This window comes from Quercus lobata, chromosome 4 (genome assembly GCF_001633185.2).
Source record: "Quercus lobata isolate SW786 chromosome 4, ValleyOak3.0 Primary Assembly, whole genome shotgun sequence".
NCBI classification, from domain to species: Eukaryota; Viridiplantae; Streptophyta; class Magnoliopsida; order Fagales; family Fagaceae; genus Quercus; species Quercus lobata.
Window position 1 is genome coordinate 25509841 of NC_044907.1, and position 24495 is coordinate 25534335.

At 31.0% G+C, this 24495-nt stretch overlaps 1 protein-coding gene across 2 annotated transcripts; it reads left to right on the plus strand.

The window, feature by feature from the left end:
- Positions 1–328: 328 nt before the first annotated feature.
- Positions 329–16495, plus strand: LOC115986553 (very-long-chain aldehyde decarbonylase CER1-like). 2 transcript variants are annotated; one of them, XM_031109683.1, is made up of 10 exons: positions 329–452; positions 1724–1947; positions 2068–2300; positions 5257–5476; positions 11523–11898; positions 11997–12104; positions 12874–13074; positions 14617–14715; positions 14830–15003; positions 16126–16495. In XM_031109683.1, exons 1-10 carry the CDS (start codon positions 393–395, stop codon positions 16300–16302), a joined length of 1872 nt encoding a protein of 623 aa, XP_030965543.1. In that variant the 5' UTR covers positions 329–392; the 3' UTR covers positions 16303–16495. The 2 variants fall into 2 exon arrangements, with proteins under 2 accessions (XP_030965543.1, XP_030965544.1); XM_031109684.1 differs by lacking the exon at positions 329–452 and adding an exon at positions 510–676 and having other exon boundaries at positions 16126–16473.
- Positions 16496–24495: the final 8000 nt, after the last annotated feature.

Sequence of the window (24495 nt, forward strand, 5' to 3'; positions counted from 1 at the left end):
TACTCGATAAATAAGTGACATTTCTTTCAGAAAATCACATTAGACTACTCCAATAAATTAATTATAATCTTCTATATTATCGGGAAGATAAATTAATTATTTATTGGAATAGTCTGATATTATCTTTTGAAACAGATGTCGTTTATTGGATAGAAAATATTAAAATAGATTATGAGTTGGTATTATTGAAACATGAAAAAGTAAGGTGACCACATACTTTAATTTCTATAGAGGTCCAGTTGGCTATGTGGCATGCATCATATCCGTACTGACTTGGACAAGTAACTGTGAGACTAAGTATAACAGACCTACCATAAGGTTGATTTGCACATATATGCGTCAGCAACAGAAAGTTCTTTATTTGTATTTGTATTTGTATTTGATAGTTTTCCATGGCTACTAAACCAGGAATTCTCACAGACTGGCCATGGACGCCTCTTGGAAGATTTAAGGTGGTGTCCTTATAAGCCAGTGCTCTCTCTCTCTCTCTCTCTCTCTCTCTCACACACACACACACACACACACACACACACATACATACACAATCTGTGACTTGAGTTTAGGTTGTAAATGCTTGTTTGTACAGTTTATTTTTTAAGTTTTTGGATATGGGGTAGTTTGAAAACGTGCACTAAAATGTGGCATATGAACAATGGGCCGTATAATGGTGAGGTTGGTAAGTGTTTGAAATAACTTTGCTGCAGGGTTAAACACCTTACTATTTCATCCATGCACGGTGGATGAACAAATATTCTCTGGTTTAGAACTATCTGCTACCAACATATGAAAACTAGGAAGACAATATATATATATATATATATATATATACACACACACACCCACACTCTTCCCTATTTTTAATTTGGGTTAAATTTTCTCTTTTTTATGATAATCTAGGCAGTTTCTCAACACAGCTTCTTAAGAGCAAAAGTTAGAAAATGGTTTCTTAAGGATGGTTGTAAACATACAAGTGGTGGATCAATGCAAGTTCAATCTTTCAAACTTTTGCAAATTTCACAATTTTTGTCATAATTATTTTACACAAACATACTGTAATTAGCTGCATATAATCACTTTTATATAAACTCAATTCTTTTTACCACTCATAATTTGTAACGTGGACAGTTATAACAAAAATTGTGGTATTTTGTGCAATTATAGAATTTTACTTCTAATAATTTTCTGCAATCGCCTTCCCATACCTTTTGGTGGTGTTTGTTGGACTTGGCTTGAGTTTGACTTAAGTATGGTGCTCTAATGAACTCGGCCCATTAAAATAGTGACACAAAAGTAAATAGTGTACCAGAGGATTCAATGACACCCGTTAAAAGTGATGACACTAGACAAGACGGATTCAATGCAATCTCAATTGTCTAGTGTACTAAAGCTTTTTAGTTTAGAAATGTTTGTCTTACATTTTATGTGTGTGTTGGGGGGTTGTGTTCAATAGGTATAACATTAAACTATATGTATTTAATTGATTAGGACAGCCTCATGAATTACATTATATATTGATATGATAAGAATAGGTCTTTTCAAATATTCTTTCTAAGTGGGCATATAAGTTTATTAAAAAAAGAAAGTAGGGCATATAAACATTTTTGCCTTGTATTATTATTATTATTATTATTGTTGTTGTTGTTGTTGTTGTTAATCCAAACTTTTGGGTTCTGCTTTAACCAAATCTTTGTTGTTTAATGTGCTTCCTTTTTTTTTTTTTTAGTACGTGATCCTGGCTCCTTGGGCCATTCATAGCACCTACTCATTCATAGTTAAGGATAAGAGTGAAAGGTCCCTTTCACTCTTCCTCATATTTCCATTTCTACTATGGAGGATGCTTCACAACCAAATATGGATTAGTCTCTCTCGTTACTGGACAGCCAAAGGCAAGAACTCGATCGTTGACAAGAGTATCGAGTTTGACCAAGTTGACAGAGAAAGCAATTGGTCAGTAATTATAAATTAATACGGATACATACATACACACATATACATGGAAATTATAATAATCTTAATTATAAATTTGGTGTGTTTTATTTTTTTTTCCTTACAAATATATTTGGGCAGGGAAGACCAAATATTGTTCAATGGAGCCTTGTTCTACCTAGCAAGTAAGACATTGACTCAGGCAGAGAACCTACCATTGTGGAGGACAGATGGAGTAATTATGACGTTTCTTCTACATTCTGGTCCTGTAGAGTTTCTCTATTATTGGCTCCATAGAGCACTGCACCACCATTATCTTTACTCTCGCTACCATTCCCATCACCATTCTTCAATTGCCACAGAGCCTATAACTTGTAAGTTTTCTATGTATAAAATAAGGGTCCGGTTAGAATATATATTAATTATCTATTTTAAAAAACATTTATGAAAAATTGAAAAAGTTGTTAAAATAATTAATTATTTTTTCATAAAAACTTTTTAAAAATAATTTATTAAGTAAATAAAATATTCGTTTGCATTATTGGGCTAGTTACTCGCTCTGTTGGTAGGTGAAAATACTTAATTTTTTTTTTATTTTTTTATTTTTTTTATGGATGAAAATACTTAATTTTACCTGTCCTGTTCATTGGGCTCACATTTACCAAGAAAATAGTAAGTTGCTATAAATGGTAACTATAAATATATTATTTAAACTGATTTAAAAAAAAAATATTATTTAAAAAGAGGGTTGTCAGTTATAATCATTGCAGTTGCAACCCAATTTAATTTGAAGGGCCATTTAGTAGAAGTGATTGAGTATTGTTGTTTAGTTTTTAATGTTGTGATAATACATGCTTAAATGTTATAAAAATTTGTATCAAAAGTGTTATTATTATTTAAACATTGAAAATTATTATTTAAAAGAAAATACCAAATAGCCTATATATTTTCCACAGAGATAGAGAAAGTATTTTGGTGTGTTGCTACATGAGAGATTAGGGTTACTAGTATTAACAAGATATTAGTTTTAAAAAATGACAATCTCTGTGAGACAGATTGTTTTACCCCACAGCGGCTCTCTCTCTCTCTCAAAATGACAATCTCAAGCTATTATAGTAAATGGGTCTTGTGTCTGTTAAAATATTGTTTTATGTTATATATTTTTTGTTTTATGTCATATTTTTGACTAGCTGAGCTGATAGAACTAACTTTTTGAGTTCTACTTATCACTTTTGTTGTATCTTCAACTTCTCTCATTAATTTATTTCAATTTTTTGTTAGATGTACCTTACACTAAATCATCCTTAATTGTGCTCTTTAACATTTTCCATAATAAATTAATCATTATGATGATTTAACACATTTACAAAATAGTTTAAAGTTTCATTTGGTTATATTTTTATTGATGTAGTATTTTATTGGTCTAGGTTATAAAACAAGGAAAATGCTAACGAGTGCCCTTAGGGCACTGGTTAAGAATCTAATTAAAGAAATTTTTTATGGGAAAAGAAAAAAAATAATGTTTTGACAGTTTTTTTCATTTCCCATAAAAGTGATGTCAAAACTTTCTTAAAATGGATTGTTAATAAGTGCCTTTAGGGTACTCGTTAGCATAACCTTTAAAACAATTATTATTATAAAAGGAAAATGCTAACGAGTGCCCTAAGGGCACTAGTTAAGAATTCAATTAAAGAAAGTTTTTATGGGAAAAGAAAAAAAACACTTAATGTTTTGATAGCATTTTTCGTTTCCTATAAAAGTGATGTCAAAACTTTTCTAAAATGAATTCTTAACTGAGCAATGTTTTCCCATGATTTATTAGTAATAAGCATTTTATATTAGGATTTTCGTTAAATTTAAAAATTAAATTTCTATCAAGCACATTTAAAAAATTATACTTAACTTCTATTTAATAAATAAGAGAAAAGCTAATGAATACCTTAAAAGTATTGGTTTATAGAATATTTTTAGAAATTTTTATGGAAAAAAATAATTGATTTTTTTTTTAAATTTTTTTATATTCTTATAAAAGTTAACAAATACCCTAAAAGCACCCAAGCCCAATCAGCTGTAGCCTAAACTGTAGAACTATCAATATTAAGACATTATTACATGCACTTTGATACTAAATTTTGCACCTATAATTTAGTAAGGTACCCGTGATTAGGATCTTAATTGGTATGCATCATTAATCATGAATTGAAAAAAAAATCCTAAAACATTGACATGATTAAATATTATTGTTTAGGTTGAGTTTAAGGTCAACCAATAACTCAATCACGTCAGGGAGCCAGTGGTCCTTTACCAGTAATATTATAAGACTCTTAGGGGGTGTTTGTTACTGTTGTTTAAATAACAATTTTTAGTGTTTAAACAATATTATACGTATTTTCACGTACTTTTTCACCTACATGTATTTTCACAAAATAACAACAATGCTATTAGAAATCTCTTACCAAACGGGCCCTTAATCATTTACTTTTTTGTTATGAAAACTCACAAAAATTGCAAATTGAATGCTAGAGGTCCTTTATTTTATTTTTTTTTTATAAATCCATTTGTTTAGGTTGAACTAAATGCAATCATGCAACAATATAAAAATCTTAAAATTCCAAACTTTTTACTTTGGTTCTCAATCTCAAACCGCAGATGACAAAAATGTCAAATACATATAGTCATTTGACTTTCAATTTTGGATGGATCACTAAGTATAATTATTTAACAAAATAAAAAACCCCAACCTTACAATTCTGCATAACAATTAACAAATCCCTATGTATTATTGGTAAAGGGAGTTTGGTTGGGGGAATTAGGAGCATATATTCCGATGGTTGAAGACTTAGAAATTAATGTGAAGTCACATCAATTTTGGAAATGTTAGTGGGTTTCAGTTAGCTCAACTGCTAAAATTTTTAATGATTGAATAAGAGATCTGAGGTTCAATTCCCGCTTGTATCAAAAACTGATTGGTGTGATGATAAAGAGTTATCACCAAGAACGAACGTCATAGGTTGAAACTCTCTCAAAATATTTATTTTGAAAATGTTATTATCAACAATATTATTTATATTTTCAATAATTGGAATAATATTTTTTGGTGTTCACTTTTCAAATGTTTCAAGATATCCTTACTTTATATATATATATATATATATATGGTTTTATAAGGTACAACTTTGGATTTTTATGTAAATATCAATTTAGTTTCTACATTTCCAATCTAAATAAATAACTTCTTAAATATTATATATGATAGAATCTTTCACTAAATTTTTTATTAAATCATAATGGAATTAATCATATTATATGACAATTTTTTTGTTTTTTCAGCTGTCATTCATCCATTTGCGGAGCACATAGCGTATTTCGCGTTGTTTTCCATACCAATGTTAACAGCAATACTTACTGATACTGCCTCTATTGCATCCATTGCTAGCTACCTCACATATATTGATTTTATGAATAATATGGGTCACTGCAATCACGAACTCATTCCAAAATGGCTCTTTTCCATCTTTCCTCCACTGAAGTACCTCATGTACACCCCCTCGTAAGTCTCTCAAGCCCTTTCTTTCACCTTAATTTCTATTGCCTCTGTCCCATATTGTTGGTAGATTATGAAATTTATTTATTCACTTTTCAATTAGGACTACATTTTGTAACATCTTAAAATGAAATAATAATAAAAAAACTAAAAATTTAGAACGAGAGAGTGTTTTAGTTGTACTTATTTTATAATTTTTCTCTTTGATCTAGAAAAAAATATTATTGTGATGTATCCAACTATATCTAACACAAACGCACAAATACATTTCAAGTTGATTAATTTCATGCCTAATGTGTTTAGATGAAAACTTATATATATATATATAGAGAGAGAGAGAGAGCTCTACACCTTATTTTATTTGTCCATTATTATTCTATATACAATATCCTAAATCATTATATATATACATTCTTTTTAGTACAATTTCAACAATAATTCTTCTTTTTTATTAACAATTTAAAAGTTCGTCACTACTACACTCCTTTATTTTGTTGCAAAATTTAATGTGTTTGTTTGTTTGCGTTATATATAATTTAAGGGTTTTATTAATGTATGCTCTTAGAGCTTTAGTATTTGCTTTGGTATAACGCAAAATATACTAATTTTAGCATCAAAGCACAAAAAGCATACATTATCCAGGCTTCCAATTGTAAAAAAAAAAAAATTATAATAGTGCTATAGTAACGTCTTAGATGTAAGACACTACTGTAGCAGGCTTGTATAATTTTTTATTACTTTATTCTCATTCCCTCTTTCACTTTCTCTTCTTCTCCCACTCTATCTCTCTTCGTGTCACTGTTCTCACTCCCTCTCTTACATCTCTCTCTCGTTCAAGACTTGCCTGTTAAATATTAGCATTGATACACCATGTTGAATATGCTAGTATGGATGCAGAAGCAAAAGCATAAAGTATAGAACAGAATAACACACGAGAGTTACGTGGTGCAGCCTAACGGGCTACATCTACGGAGGAAACCTTAAAGGGTTACATCAATAATATATTATAGTGTAGTACAAATCCTATGTTATAATGAATCATAACATGTGTATATATAGTAGATTAAACCCTAGACTAATATACTTTTAGTACAAGTAGGAGACTTGGCTTGCAAACAAAGTAGAATTAGACTTGGACCTCTGCTAATGGGCTAATATATCTTTAACACACCGGAGCTTTTTGGGCCGTTTTGCATGGAGTTCATTTTGGGGCCTGTGGGTTGTGGCGAGGTTGTGTGTGGAGATCGGTGTGGCGAGGTGGGTTTTGATTTTGGGTGGGTTTCGATGGGGTTTTGATTGGCGTGAGTTTCGTGGGGATCAAGTTTTGATAGGCGTGGATTCCGTGGAGATCAGGTTTTGATCGGCATGGGTTCCGTGGAGATTCAGTTTTGATCGTGTGAGTTCTAAAATAATGGGTTTGTTGGTTTTTCTGATTTAATGAGTTTGTTGGTTTTTTGATTTAATGGCTTTTGATGGTTGGCGTGTGGCGTGGTGGTGGTGATTGTTGTTTTTGTAGTTTTTTCTGGTGGTTGCTGTAGCCGAGTTTTAGTGGTTGGGTGGTGGGCAATGGTTGATTGAGTTGAGTATGGGTTTGGGTGGTGGTTGGTTGCTTGTTGCAGGTGGCTAGGGGATGAGCTATTTGACTTCGGGTGGTTGGTGGTTCAAAGAAAGAGACACCAAGGAATAGAAACAGAGAGATGGAGGAGAAGGGAGAGGGAGAGTTATATGGTAATATACTATATTATTTTATTGGGTAATTTATATTATTTTAATGAGTTGTATAATAGAATAGAAATTGAGATAATGAGTGTATTGTAAAATGGTATGGTATAATAGATAAAACAACTTTTAAGATGATAAAATAAGATATTTCTAAAAAACCGGGTGCTAATGCTCTTAGAGTATACATTAGTAAACTATTTTTTTAAAAAAAAATTATGAAAAAAATGAAAAAGTTAACAATTTTTTTGACAACTTTTTCAATTCTCTAAAAAATATTTTTTAAAATAGATAATTAATGTGTGTCCCATAAGGACATATATTAACCGGATCCATAATTTAAATTAAAAATGAATTATGTTTGAACACTTTAATTTTTTGTTTACAAGATAGTACTATATTTTATCTAATGAGAAAAGAAGAAGAAGAATATAATATATTAAATGTTTGTCTTTGAATGACCTTCTGCATTCTTTTTTTTTTTTTGATGAACCGAATGACCTTCTGCATTCTGCAACACCATTCCCAAACTCGAAATATTGCATTTTGATGTATTTATACACACTTGTCAACAACAGCTTTTATGCCAAAGCTAACATTTTGGTTTGGTGCATCCACATACATTTTACCGGTTATTTTTAAGATAATTGTTAATAAATTATTTTGAGAAGTATTTATACTTTTTTTTTTTATTAAAAATTGAAAAAGTTAAAATATTAATTACTTTTTTTTTCTTATAAATTTTTTCTAAAATGGTTTACTAACAAATCCCCTTAAAGCATTTATTAACATTTCTCTATCTCTCTCTCTCTCTCTCTAAAAATTGAGAGAGAGTTTTACTAATGTATGCCTAAATTATTTTAGAAATTTTTTTTATGAAAAAGTAAAAAACTTACTAACTTTTTTAAAAGTTTATTTTTTTTTCAATTCTTCATAAAATATTTTTAAAAATAAATAATTAATAAATATTCTAAGAGAATACATAAATGAACCCATATACATATATAAACTTGTCCAGCCTAGGTCAACGAGTGGGTCGGGAAATTGCTCAACCCTGCCTGTTCAATTGTTAATGCATGTCATACTGTCAGGTCATTTTCCAAAAAAAAAAGAAAAAAAGAAAAAAAGAAAAAGAAAACAAAAGACAAAAAACCAACAAAATATGCTAAATTCAATGTCATGCTCTTGATATATTTTTTGGTCGGAGTTTGGACCACTTCCGAATTAAGAATGGTTTTGTCTTTTCCTATGAATAGGAATATGATTGAATTAACCTTAAAAATAAAAAACAATAAAAAGAAGATTGAATAACATTTGGTCCTTTATTTTAATCCCCATGTAATAAACATGTAATTTTCATACCTTATTTTTCGTCCTCATCTTTGAGACTGTTCTTAAAATATTTCATTTATGTGAGTGATGCATGTGTCCCTTAAATTTAAATATAAACCAGAACCTACCTCTGTGACAAGTTTTTTTTCCCCCTACCTGGGTGACTGTTGATATAATTAATTAAAGATGATCTTGTTAAAATTATAGCAGTTAAATGATTAAATATATAAATTTTTAATAATTTAAGTTTTTTAGATAATTGATAATTTAATATGATTTCATATTAAAGAGAAATTTAGATCCATACATGAAATGAAATATTAAAATCATGACTAAATGATTACATTTACCATTTTTTAATAATTTAAATTTTTGACACAATAGATAATTTAAGAGACACATCAATTCTAGCTCCAACAGTAGAAGATGACCAAAAAAAAAAACTCTCAATCTCGTTTCCTCTAATTGCTTCACTTTCAAGCATACTCACTCTAGATTGTCAGTGATTAGGACTTAAGAGTGGTGCTGGTGTAAGCTTGGGAAATTGTGCATGGGTTGGGATAGAATGGCAACAGAGCATTGATGAGGATGAATTCAATTGTGGATGTTTGGGTTGGTTGATTGGTGGGTTTGAGGATTAATTTTAGGGTGGCATGGTGAGTATTTGTTAGGTGGATCTTTGCGTGGCTATGCTCTCATTGTCGATTGCTGGCAATAATATTGATAGGAGAGAGTAGTGGCCCATGGCGGTTTCATGCTTTGTTTTTTGGTGGTAGTGGAGCTGTTTTAGCAAGGCGTGTTGGCCTTAGTTGTGTTGATTTGTAAAGATTTATAAGATATGGTGTTTAGCTTTGTAAAATCTTGTTTACGTTCGTTTATTTAAGGTGAAAACACCATTTAGGTCTCTAAATTTTGGGGTTACAGTTAATTTGATCCCTACATTTTGGTAACAGTCAATTTGGTTCTTGCTATTTTCAACTTGTGGTCAATTTAGTCCATACCGTTAACTTAGTAACGGAAAAAGCATACATGACTAACGGTGTACATAGTTGGCACATTTGATACTGACGTGGCAAATAAATTATTAAAAATAATGTTTAATAAATATTTTAAAATTCCACGTTGGCATTTTCCCCCAATTTTAATAGAAATAAAAATAATTTTTATTTTAATTTCGCGGTAGAAAACAAAATTAAGAATCTCAGATTTTCTTTGATTTTCATGGATTCCAAACACAAAATCACCTTCTTTATTTTTCTATCTTAAATCCTTGAATTCATGAATATATTCCGCAACATCTCAACTCTATACAATTGAGAAACATCTTGATTAGAAGTAGCCAATAAGAAATTGGAATTTTAGAATACAAAAAATTTCAACAAATTATTCCCAGCAAACATTCTCGGTAACCAAACAGAAACCAAAAAAGAAAAAAAAAACAAGAACAAACCCAGATGGAAACCGTCTCATTTCGGGTTGGTATCTTTGTGTTGAGTCCAATCCTATGGCTTAGATGCGGACAACTCTAGCTAAATTTGTTTACAAAAAATCCAAATAATCTGGTGGCCAAATATCCCCTTGAAACCTCAAAAAAACAAATCAAAACACCAAACCCAGGGAATCTAAAATCAACCTCAAAACCCCATTTTCCAAAACCTAACAATCAAAAGAAAATCCATTAGAAAGGAAACAAACTTAATCATTGGGTGGCTGCGATGAGATCTCTGTTCAGCGATGGGGTTTGGTGGCTGGTGACAGCGCAAGGCAGGAACGACGGTGGCACAAGGCAAGACGGCGACAATGGCGCAAGGCAAGAATGATCGAATCATCTCGGGTTGGAGCACGCGTGGAGTTTCGGTGGGTGTCATGGCGTGGCTGGTGGCGGCTCGACACAAACCCAGAACCTTGAACACGCATCCCTAAGCTCTTGCTATATCTCTCTTTAATCTGGTAACCTTGGCTCTAGTTGGCGTGTGGGGTTTTCTGGTCTCAAAATTGTTTGGTGATATCAAAGAGTGGGTTTGTTGGTTGTGACCCCAAAATGTAGGGACCAAAATGGTGTTTTCGCCTTTATTTAATAAATGAACAAAACTATCAAGTCTAAGAATCGACTAATAAACAAGTCACAATTGATCTAATTAAAAAGATGACATTGTTAGAATATAGTTAAATAATTAAATTCATTATTTTTTTAATAGTTTAAGTTTTTTGGAAAATCAATAATTTAATACGAAATTATATTAAGGGAAATGTTAACAAGCACTGTAAGGTATTTGTTAAGGATAATATATTGTGGGGTTCACTTAATAAAAAATTGGTATAAATTGATGAGGGGACTTAAAATATTACTAAAATGAAAAATGGAACTCAAAAAGTTAGTTATTTTTTATTTATTTTTTATTTTGGTTCTACACCTTATAAAGTTAGTGAAAATTCTAACATAAAAGAATATGATTTGGCATAAAGTTGTTTGTTAATGGACGCCTTACAGTACCCATTAACGCTACCTTTATATTAAAGGGTAGTTTAAAGCCCACATGTGTGGGGAAGTATTAGAATTATGGTTCAATGAATTATTTATATCCAATTAATTCAAATAATATAGTTTTAACTATAATTTATTTATTTATTTAAATTTTAAAAAAATTTGTTAATCAAATATAATTTATAAGTATAAATTTGTGAACAAGTAAAAATTTTATTTGTGATATTAGTATATATGGAAAAAATAAAAAGTTAATAAAATATTTTACGAACAAGTTAGAACTTGTTTGATAAGAAAATAAATCAAGTTTGAATGTCTAATATAGTTTGTTGATGATCTTGAATTTGATTTATGTTTAATATAAAATTAAATAAATAATCATGAACTTTTAATATGCAATTTGATTCGGCTTGTTTGTATCTATAGATTTTGTAAAATATGAGTGCTCAATCATCATCATCATTCTTAATATAATTATTATTCCTATCTATAATGGTTTTGGTTTGGGCACAACAGGTTTCACTCTCTGCATCATACACAATTTCGTACAAATTTTTCACTGTTCATGCCACTCTATGACTACATATATAGTACCACAGACAAATCTACAGATGAACTATATGAAATTTCACTCAGAAGGGAAGCAGAATTACTAGATGTAGTGCACCTAACTCATCTAACTACACCTGAGTCCATCTATCATCTCAGGCTTGGTTTTGCCTCTTTGGCCTCCAAACCATACACATCAAAATGGTACTTCTCATTGATTTGGCCTGTGACATTGTGGTCTATGATGTTAAATTGGTTATATGGCCATACTTTCATTGTTGAGAGACACCGTTTTAATAAACTCAGATTACAAAGTTGGGTCATACCAAAATACACAATACAAGTAAGAAATGATTTTTCTATGTTATTAACTGTTTACTTATATTTGTTACTTTCTTTCAATCATATGTGATTTATATTTCTCAATACTTTTGAGTGCAGTACTTTCTGCAATGGCAAAATGAGACTATAAATAACTTAATTGAGGAACCCATACTGGAAGCAGAGGAAAGAGGTGCTAAAGTATTAAGCTTAGGTCTCTTGAATCAGGTAAGTTTTAGTTCTTTCTTGAATTTATTTATTTATTTATTTATTTTCTATAATTTACTTCCAACTCTAGGTGATATATTCATCATGATTTTCAACAAAATATCCCTTCCTTTATTTTCTTTGCTATTTAATTTCTCCAACTTTGCCATCACACTAACAATTTAGATAGTCAATTAATGTACTTTCCCATGCAACCATAGGTTTTATATATATATAAATATATATTATTTATAGAATCCCTATAAATTTCAAGAATGATGTTAGAGATAATTATAAATTTTAGTATATAAACCTTATAAACTGATATGTTACCAATTACCAAAAAAAAGAAAAAAGAAAAAGTAATTTATACTTTATTTATTATGTTATTGAAATGATACCAACCACATTATTATTATTATGTCAGTTTATAAATATTTTGTAGTAAAATTGATAGTATAACTTTATGTTATTTTTACTTTTTGCTTAATATAATTAAGTTGGGTTGGGGATTCGAGTCCAAATTTTCATATTGAAATAATCAGATCTAATAATGTTGTTGAGTTATAAGACTCTAGACAAGTACAAACTTTAGCATTCTCTAGAATTTAATGGCCTTCACATGAAAACCTTCAATTTTATTTTGTTTTTTTTTTTAACTTTAGTCTATAGGGTACATATCATTATTATTAAGAAAACCATTTCCATATGAATACATATCTGCATATTCCATTTTTTTTTTTTGTCTTTCAAACTTCACAGTTCATATTATCATCATAATTGGATGCAGGAAGAGGAGCTTAATAGATATGGTGCACTTTATGTTGAGAGGTACCCTAAGCTAAATGTGAAGGTCGTAGATGGGAGTAGTCTGGCAGTTGCTGTTCTGCTAAACAGCATTCCCAGAGGAACAACCCAAGTGGTTCTTAGAGGCAAACTCACCAAGGTTGCTTACGCCTTGGCCTTTAACTTATGCCAAAGGGGTATCAAGGTACGTTTATTTCGTTCAAGCCAACACAAAAAGAAGGCCAAACTCTATTTTGGGTCACAGGCCAAGTCCGGCTTAGGATATTATCATATTGTTTTTTCTTTTTGGGTATGTTACAGTCCAATGGACTTTTATGCTAAAACTTTCTTTTTTTTGATGAATTAATGCTAACACTTTATTTTTTTTTGAGAAACATGCTAACACTTTATACTTTGAAAGCATGGTGTTATTCAATGTTCTGTACTTTTGCTGCACTTTACACAATCGAATTAATTGATACACAACTTGAACATTATGAAAGTCTTCTTGGACTTTTTTTTTCTCACTTTATGCTTTACAGAATACAAAAAGTGGGATAGAAGATTTTTATTCTAGTACACGTGTATGTGGTAATCAATTTAAATGACTTTGGTTTGGCCTATAATATGGTAAGAGAAAATTTCTTTACCTTCTCTTAGAATAGGGGTGCGGTTTAAAAACAGTTTCATACCTCGTAAGCATGGTATTCAATGTTAAGTACTTTTGCCGGGGCAAAAGAAATCTAGTGCACTTTTCGCTGGCAAATTGATTGCTACATAAAGTGAACATTATGAAAGTCTTCTCAGAACATAGAAGTTTTATTTAATACAAAATTTATGTCACACTTTATGCTTCACGAAATGTACAAAGTTTATTTTATTTTATTTTTTTATTTTAGAGTTTCAACTTATGGTGTCTGCTCCTGATAATAGCTTTTTATTATTAGACCATGACATCAATCGGTTTCTGGTGTAGGTGGAGATTGAATCCTATATGTAATTTAACTATTAGAGACTTTATCAATTGAGCTAACTAGAACCCACATAGAGTATACAAAGTTGGGATAGAAAATTTGTATTCTTATTTGCGTATATGTGGCAATCATTTTGAATAACTTCAGTTTGACTTAATATGGTAAAAAAAAACTTCCTTACCTTCTCCTTAAATAGGGGGGAAAAAATGCATGGGCACAAACATGATAAGACATGAAACACAATGATATGATATTTTTTGCAAAATTAAGATGTGACATTGTGGGTATATGACAATTAATTAGTTAATTATATTAATCTTTAGTTATAATTTATTTTTAGACACATTTATGGATGTTTTAAGTTTTCAAAAAATATAAAAATGATCAATATCTTTAAAAATATATTGGAAATCAAATGATTTTTTTCCAAATAGAAAAACATTTTCTTTTTTCCTCCCAACATATTGAGGACATGCCCCACGGAATGTCCCAAGCATGTATGTGTGTGACTTTTGGGGGTGTTCATGCTTATATTTTTTTATTTACTTACAATACAGGGGGGAGAGGAATTCAAATTCAGGTTTTATAATTTCCTTATTAGGATAATTAGGTAATTCTATTGAACTACAAGACTATTTAGGAAATGTATTTGTGCTTCTTAATTAGTTAAACATCGGAGAGAACGAGTTCTTTTCTTTTTCTACATTCATATGTTGCCAAAAAAAATTATTCATAACAAGGTTCTAATTCCTTTTTAACCTAACATAATTCAGGTGCTTACAATACGAGAGGATGACTTTTTGAAGCTAAACAAATCGTTCAACACCAATTCTGAAAGTAATTTGATATTTTCAGTAAGTTATTATCAAAAGGTAAGTCTATGAAATTTTTACTCTTTTAGTTCAATTATATTCATATTGTGTTATTAAAGAATATATAGCAACTTTGAACCTTAGAAACAGTAAAATCATTATGAATTTTTGTAGATTTGGTTAGTGGGAGATGGATTGGATGAGGAAGAACAGTTAAAGGCGCCCAAAGGAACATTGTTTATTCCCATCTCACAATTCCCACCAAAGAAATTGCGCAAAGACTGTTACTACCATAGCCCTCCAGCAATGGTGACTCCAAGGTCTCTCGAGAATATGCACTCTTGTGAGGTTAGTAGAGAATCCGTCCAAGGTCTCTTCATTGATGCCATTACATGAATATAGAGAAGTTAGAAAAAATAAAGTGGCATGCATGTCATATATTGTGGAAAGTGGAAAATATAATTACATTTGAGCTAGTTTCAATATTAACATATTAATTAACATCATGAAGCGTGCAAACTAATAATCAAATAGTAGTTACAGATAGAGGAGTAATTCTTATGTACTCTCGGAGTACGGTGAATGGTCCACTCATTAAATTCATGGTGGGGTTCACTATAAATGTGAGAGGAGGAAACACTATTTTACTATACCCTGAGAGTATCTAACTTTTACAAGTTGGTCAACTTGTAAAACTATTACAAGTACTATTATTGCATTAAACAAGTTAGTTTGTGCATATTTTTAAATTGTAAAATTTGCAATAATTTTAGAATTTTCCAATACCACTATTGCTCAAGAGAAACCTCTTCAATTATCACTTTGTATTATAAAAAATCATATATGATACATATCATATCAAAGAGATCTATTTACGAGCCTCTCCGTTTCACTTTAATGAAGTGTATTTCATTATTAAAAGTTTATTTGTTAGGTTTGACAGTGTATAGAGTACCATATTAATGATATAGCACCTAAATACACTTTTAGATCTGTAATATTTAATATGAATAATAAAATATATCAATTTCAAATGGAGAAAATCCTAATACCTAAATTTATAGAAAACGAAGGTTTCTTTGTCGGTATTGAAAAGACTTCTTCAAATGAAACCTTTGAGCCCATTTAACATCTTCCATTGGGTGGTAATGCTGGAGGAAAGAATTAGTATTTGTGAGCATAATTAAGCTAATCAAGACATGAACAAACCAAAGTTTTTGCATCTACAAAACATACATATATGTGTCCTTCGAGTAATTCTTAGCTACTCCCAGAGTATGGAGAATGGTGCTCTCCTCTTCAACTTAATTTTGGATTTATCGCTAATTTATCTAAAATGGTAGAGAAACTTTAATTTTGGGTAGTCTAGTAATAATTGAACATGTTTCTTTCAATGCAAATGCAAAGCATGCACACTTTTTTTTTTTTTTTCTTCTTCGTTTACAAGAGTTTGTGTTTTGAATGTGGCAGAATTGGTTTCCAAGAAGAGTGATGAATGCTTGGCGTATAGCTGGGATTGTGCATGCTTTGGAAGGATGGAATGAACACGAGTGCGGCAACACAATGTCCAACATTGAGAAAGTTTGGCAAGCAAGTCTTCAACATGGATTTCAGCCTTTGCTGCCTCCAACTGAATCAAAATGCTAATAGCTTACTATAAGATATGAAAATGTACCTGCCTGAGCTATTACGTCAAGTTAATGCTTGATGGGTTTGATTTTGGTAAATAGACTGTACTAATACTTCTCAATTTGGGTTTTAACTATCATTCTCTCTCTCTCTCTCTCTCATACAAATCATTTGAAATTCTTCTATTGTTATATGAGAAAAGTTAATGGATACCCTCAGGGTATTAATTTAAGAAATATTTTTAAAGAAAAAATTGATTTTTTGGCAATTTTTATATTTTTCATTAGTTTAATATCAAAAATTTCTTAAAATATCAATTAACAACTAGTTTAAGGACACAGTTAACAATGAGAAAATATTTGGTATCAAATGGTATCATGTCAGTGGTATCAAAATTTAATAAATGTAAGACATATCAACAAAAAAAAAAAAAAAAAAAAAAACCCACTAACAATTGAAAAACATGTGTTAGTGAGTAATTATTTTTGCATAAATGTTTCTCATTTATTAGATTTATTAGTGGTATATCATTTGATACAAAATATTTTTTCATTAACTAGGCCCTTATTATATTAATTCAGTTTCAATATTTTATCTACAGGCTAATTAACACCAAAGTTGGGAATGCGTTGCTTTAAAAAAACTAAACTTACTCAAGCACAGACGCATAGACTGATAGACAGACTAAATACACACATTTTGCTTGGAAAACTAAATTAACACAAGCAGCCATCGATTTAAAGGAATGCAAAGTTTGACTGAGCTCATAAATATATGTGCTATCTTAGTTTAAGTTGGGTTAGCTAGATTGTCTATATTTGAACTTCACGTAACTGCAATTTATATATGATTCAACTGATTTAGTCCGATATAGAGTAGTGTGTGTTGTGTGCTGTGTACAGTTATATTAGGTGACTATTCAGTATTCATACATGAGCTTCTTGCCTCTTCGTTTACACGGTCAAGAGTATTTTTTCTTGTAGACAATTTTTTCTATTGGCACAAACTCGGAACAAAAATGAAAATCTCAGTGAGAAATAGACATTAAGATTTATTATTATAGAATAATCATAACACGTATCTGTTTAACATCAGCTTATAAGTTCAGCTCTTAATTTTTATGTACAGTTTTTAAAATTTCACTTTTTCTTGCATTTCTCATTTTTTTCAAAATTTTTCAAAGTAAAACTATATTTTAGTACATTTTCAGCAAAAATAATTCAATAAAAAGCTAGATAAGTTGTTTATTGGGTTTATTGGTTTAATTCCATGGTCGAATGTACGTTTGCTTACACTTAACCCAAAATAGAAAAGCATTAATGGAGGTCAGACTCATAATAACTTGATTCTTCAATGCAAGCGGAGCTGGAGCCACCTATACAGGGAGAAATTATAGAGTCCTCTGGTGGACCATATCACTTGTCCACCATTCCACTAAAAAACTTCCACTTGTTTAAAATTGCTGAGTCAGTAATTAATTTCTGTTTAAAAAAATTTTCTAACTAACAATTTTAAACAGGTGGAAGTTTTTTAGTGGAATGGTGGATCACATCACTTGTCTACCATATGGATCTTATAATTTCTCCTATACGGGGGGCCATGCCCCCAATATGTTTTGAATTTTTTTATTGTAATATAAGTATATAACTACTAGCCTCATCACAAGTTCTTTACGCAAGCAATGAGGCTCTTTCTTTTTGGGTTTAGTATCATAGTTTTCAATTCATTCATTTAAAAAAAAAAAAAAAAAAAAAAAAAAAAAAAACTCAAATCAATGTGTACCCTACATATAAACACAATCACATTGGTGATGGTGATTCCTCTTCTACTTTTGACTTTAGAACTGTTAATGTAATTAAAGAAAAATGTACACTTTCACGCTCGTAGTCTCATCTTTACTTCCTATATAGTGTATTGGACTCCAACAATGCAATCTCACTCACAATATGTTCATAAATATTAATTAAAAAAAGAGGGAGAAAAAGAAACCTATAATTGTTAACAAGGTAAAGTAAATACGAAAACCCCTAATGTAAACCCAGCGAAATAAATAGCACAAAAAAAAAAAAAAAAAAAAACCAAAGACAAAATTTGATCCCTTTTGTGTTACTAAACTACCACCAAAATAAACTATTTTTTCTTACCATTTGTCAATTGGTACTAAACTATTAATAATTTAATAAACCATGATCTTTGATTTTGTTCCCCAGTACTGTAGATAACTTTTTTATAGAAACTGTGTGAGAATATCTAAATTATTGATAGTATCTCCTTAAAAAAAAGAAGGATAAGTAGTAAAAATTTGATGGAAGACAATAAGTGGGTTAAAAAAAAAAAAAAAAAAAAAAAGAAGGCGATTGACAGCTTAGGTTTTGGAGAAGTTGTGGTTAAGTGGGATATTAGTAGAGGAATCCTCTACAAAACAAACTGTATAAAAAAATATTCAATTTTTTTTTTCTTTTCTTGAAAGGAATAAAAAAATGCACATGCAAAAACAAATAAATGCAAAACAATGCAATGCATGAAAGCATGATTCCAAAAACAGATAAGAAATCAAGCATGAAAGTCCTACTATAGAAGGGAAGAATTAAAGCAGAGGACAAACAGAAACACAATTAAGTCTTAAAATCCTTTGTCACCCACACAGCACAAGTCTTTGGCCGTGAAGATGAAAAGCCAAGTGTCCTAGTATGTCTACTAAAGGACATATAGGAATTAGAATTCTCCTGAAATTGAGTTAAAAATCTCAAAACTTTTAATAACTCACCAATAATAGGCATAGAGCTTTTAGACAAATGATGAGACCTATTAGACACTCACTTATGAGAAAACAACTTGGAACAGTTAAGACGATTGTGACCGAAAGCATCATAATGGTGACAAACATGAGTAGTTTTAGAACTACTAGATTTTCTAGAAGGAGGTCTAACCTTGGGGTTTGACGAAGACATTAACTTAGGAAAATTTGGCCTAATATGACCAACAATATGACAATGATGACAAGTGGGGACAAATTCAAAATTTTCTTTTAGCCTATGAGGAGTTTTAGACATAGATTTAGAAACTTTAGCGTCTATATCGGATTTTTTTACCTCTGTCTATCCTAGCAATATTAGCCTTCAACTCTTCAATATTCATTTTAAATGGAGGAATATAAAAAATCTTTTCCTTTTGAGTTAGGCTCAAAAACAAGTTTGGCACTAGTTTATTTTTCAACTTCAGTTTTAGATTCACCTAGTTGCTCTTCCAAACTTTTAATTTTGTCCACATGAGATGAAAATTGATTTTTTAAATTCACATTTAATTTATTGGATTCATCAAATTTTGCAATCAATTCATCTTTTTCAAGTTTGACCTTCTCAAATTTAGCCTTTAGTTTGGTAAAACTTTTAATAGACCTGACATGAAATTTATAAAGCTTACAATAGGCATCTTGAATATCATCATCATCATCATTCAACACAAGATCATGCAAATCAAAACAATCAACAGTTTCCATGACAATAGGAGTCAATGGATTACACAACAAATATTAAAACCTAATCTGAGTGTGCCTGCTTTGATACCACTTGTTGAATTATAGATTGACCCCGATTAATTACTTTAATTACCTAAGTTGATTAATGTTAGGGTACTTTTTTTTTATTACATCTAATTTTATTTAAGTACCACCTATTCACTTTCAAATACACACCACCTTATTATATTTAAAGCCCAAGACTTTCAAATACACACACCTTATTATATTTAAAGCCCAAGAAATGCTTGGCAATATCAATTTTATCAGTGGAATTCAAATCTATAATTAAAACCCATGATTCAAGTCCATGACAAAACAATTTTATCCGTGGAATTCAAATTCATAATCAAAACCCATGATTCAAACCCATGGCGATTCATTCATCCAAAGCCCAATTCTCATTGGCAACATCAAAGCCCAATTTTTATTGACAATATCAAAGCCCAATCTTCATTGGCACTACTTCATCAAAAAGAAAAGAGTCCAAGATTATCAAAGCTTGGCAAAGAAAAAAAATATCACGTTAAAATGTTACCATGGCAATCATCTTATGAAAAAACTCATTGAGAGCTATCTTGAGGATTATGTTCTTGTATTATAAAACCCATGAAATACATGGATGTAATTTGCATCGCAACATCCATAATATACACTTTCAAACACTCATGGTAAACATTCAAACCCACAAGATCATCATTTAAGTCATGATGCAATTATTAGAAACCATGAACATTATTTGCAACATAGAATTTGTCAAAGTAAGTGCCCGTTTGGTTCCACTTTTTCAGTCCAAAACGGGCGTTTTCAAAAAAGCTAAGCCCACATTTGCGTTTGGTAAGTTCAAAACGCAACTTTTTTATAAAAGTTGCGTTTTGAACTTTTAGAAAAACTGAAGAGAAAACGCGGAACAAAAATGGACCGAGAGCAGTCCATAAATCAAAACGCGCACAGCACGTTTTGTTATATTACCGTTGCAATATTAAAAATACCGAAATACCCATCACTTAGTTCTTCCTCTTCGTCTTCCTCTGCTTCTTCACCGGTCTATCCCCACACTCAACAAAACCCATTTCAACCTTTCATATTCCGAACACAGAATCAACAAAACCAAACCAAAAATAACTCAAAATCAACACAAAAACAACTTAAAATTAACTCAAATCCCATCGGAAAACCCATCCCAAACCCAACTCAAAATCAACCCAAAATCCATAGAAAAAAAAAAACCCAAAATCCTTATGTTTCAATCATCTTCATCTTCATCATCATCATCATCATCTTCTTCTTCTCTGGAGTGTGAAAAAAAAAAAAGAACAAAGAAGGAAAGACAAAATAAGGAAATAAAGAAAAATGACGAAAAAAGAGATGCAGAGATGCAGAGACTTCATCATCATGTTTCAATCATCTTCATCTTCATCATCATCATCATCATCTTCTTCTTCTTCTCTGGAGTGTGAAAAAAAAAAAAAAGAATAAAGAAGGAAAGACAAAATAAGGAAATAAAGAAAAAGGACGAAAAAAGAGATGCAGAGATGCAGAGACTTCATCATCATCATCTTCATCTTCTTCATCATCATCTTCTTCATCATCATCATTAGCTTCGAAATGTCAAAAAAAAAAAAAGAGATGCAGAGAACGTTGAGCCAACTTGAGGAATGAGAGAGGGGTTTGAACAAAGTGGAACATTCTGGAGTAAAAGTAAGGAAATAAATAAAAGAAAAGGTAGGGGCACGTGTGTGGAGGAAGTGGCAGGGAAAGGGAGGAAAAAAGAAAATAAAGAAAAAAAATGAAGGGTATGTGTGTGGATGAGAAAAAAAGGGAAAAAAAAAGAAGAAAATATGGATAAAAAAATAAAATAAAATAAGGGAAACATAAAATAAAGAATAAGAAATTAAAATTGAGAAAAAATTTTACAATATTTTTACAATATTTTCACAATAAATCTTAAGTGGTATGTTATTATTAGTTAATATTGGTGAGAAAAAAAATAATTTGTTTAGAAATTGAAAAAAATAATTATAATAGTACATTCAAATTAAAATCAGTATAAATTATCACAATACTTTCACAATAAATCTTAAGTGGTAGGTTATTATTAGCTAATATTGGTGAGAAAAAAAATAATTTCACAATATTGATTTAAGTATAAAATAAACTCTCTTATATACATTGTCATTTTTGGTAATTTATCTTTCAAACTACCACTTTTATAAGTGTTAGCCAAACACTCAACTTTTTTAAAAAGCACTTTTTAACAGTTTTTACCAAACACTCAGCTTTTTGAAAAAACACTTTTTCATTATGCACTTTTTGAAAACTCCACTTTTTCATTATGCACTTTTTCAAAAAGCTGAACCAAACTCACCCTAAATATTATTTACAAAAGTATTTTGAAACTTGTCCTATTGTTTCAAACATTACAACAAATTGTCCAAAGGCCTATTGCAAGTATTTATGAAAAACCCAAAAAATATTTACTAATAAAAGTTCATGAGGAATGAAAACTCATGGCAATATGTGCACACAACCCAACCCATGAGAGCAAGCCCAAGCAAAAAACACCAGCAGGAGGCAAAGGAGAACTGCCCTTGTTCATTCCTAACCAAAAAGAGCAACTAAGAACTCATACAAGGGAACCAAACCTTTGAGAATGGACTAAAGGTTATCCCATCAGTTTTCTGTCACCTTCTACCTGACGTGAATAGTGCCCAAGGGTTGTCATATCAGTTGGAGTCTAAAGAATGATGGAACTCCATCATCTTCCTCAAAACAGCACCTCCAGCGGAAGGGGAGCTAAAACCAAATTATTCAAACTCCAACAAATTGATGTTAAAAATATTAAAAAAATGTTCAAAATGTGATTCATGTGCCAAGCCCATGAATCCTAAAGGGGAAAAATTGGGAACATGTGGTTTGGAGGGCATAAAAGGATCTCCAGCGGAACCTCTCTGAAGTAGACTAGAACTTAGCACCTGGCTTAGGGTGTTAAATCTTACTTCTCAGGGGTCTGAATCTCAATTGCAGCATTAGGATTCGCTCTTGATACACGCTTTAGATCACAATAATCAAGCTCAGCCCCAAGAATCTTAGCATTTAATGCAAAACGCTCTAAAATCCCATCATTACCCAAAAAAGCAAAACAACCCCCTAAAATGGATTTTCCTACTTCTGATCAAAAATCTCAGAAAAGCTTGACTCTGATTCATCACCTCTGAGTGGTCATACATTTTTTGGACCCTTGTCAATAAATGCTTCTCTGAAAACTCCATTATTAAAGCACAAGCAAACTAACCAAAAAAACCAACTAAGCCACTCCTCTGAGACTCTGAAATTTGTTGGCCATTTTTAATAGTGGTTCAACTCTCTTCTAGCTCACCATCTATCACCTTCAATCTATACCCATTTGATCCCAGATATTCTTCTCCTCCCTTTACACTACCACAGCTCATAAGTGTCTTCCAACTAGCCACAAATAGCCCATTACCTACAAAAGACTTCAATCTCAGCATCAACCCCATCTCACTCACTCAAAAGTAGCCCACATTCATCTTATTCATGTCTTATAAGTTTACACCCACTAAAGTCTTAATTTAGATACTTGCTGCACTGAGCTGGGGATCTTTCTCTCCCTTCACACCATGCCAATTAATCCTTCATTTTTTCTTCCTAGGGAACCTTTAATCTTTACCTTTTACTTTTCTGTTGAAGGATATAATGTATTTGTAACAATTGAACTTTTCCCTCACATTGATGTAATGATGGCTGAAAGCAACATAAATTCCTCTTGAATGAGACACATAAGGACCTAAAATTTGCTTAAATACTATCTAATTATTGATGGCTGGACTGTGTAATTCCACTTTTACTGTTGGACAATTCATCTTTTGGACTTAAGTATAACTTCACCCTTACTGCTGGAGAATCTGTTTCCCTTGAACCATTAAAACAGGACCACTAATGTTCTAATTAAGTATTGTAACGAATTTTTCATTGGGCCTTTGTTGCTGTTTTTTGTTAAGTGCAGTCCTTTTTTAGATGGATAGGCTTGTCATCACACCGAAATCCTATAGGTGTAATCTTAAAGAGCCCATAGTTGAGTCTCGGTTTGGTTCCCCAACATTTCATTCAGAGGCATCATTTTTCTTCCTCAACAATTAATTACATGCAAATCGTGGAGGCACACACAAATTACAAAATAAACTAAAGTGCAATGGAAATCAAATTGTCCCGGTGATTTGTTGACTAATGGGGAAACCTCTTACAAGGAAAAAACCCTACCGAATGATTTTCAAGTCACCACTCCCAAGAATCACTAATCAAGAATCAAGCGGTTACAAATATAAGGAATCTTACCACTATCTTGAACTATCCCAAAGTACCAACCTACAATTGAACCTTCATTCCAATCCTCAATTAGACTTGATCTTGTAAAGTCTTCTTCATTTTTTGCATAGATCCCAGTATGTGACTAACTTCCCAGCAACTGATGTTTGTTGTTAGATACAAAGTTCTTCACTTCGATACAAAGTTCTTCACTTCGATACAAAGTTCTTCACTTCAATGCATGTTGAAGATCTGGAAAAACTTGGTTACAAAAACCCTAAGGCACACAAGAATGAAGTAGCTTCTTCAAAAGTATATGAATTCTCTAGATGAGTCTTTATGTCTTTGATGACTTGTAAAATAAAGCT

What these genes read in the sequence shown, in the direction of transcription:
- LOC115986553 (XM_031109683.1), top strand. Translation starts at nt 393, where the DNA reads ATGGCTACTAAACCAGGAATTCTCACAGACTGGCCATGGACGCCTCTT. An exon ending in TGCCACAGAGCCTATAACTT is followed by an intron (nt 2,301 to 5,256) that starts GTAAGTTTTCTA and finishes TTGTTTTTTCAG; the next exon opens with CTGTCATTCATCCATTTGCG. An exon ending in TACCAAAATACACAATACAA is followed by an intron (nt 11,899 to 11,996) that starts GTAAGAAATGAT and finishes TTTTGAGTGCAG; the next exon opens with TACTTTCTGCAATGGCAAAA.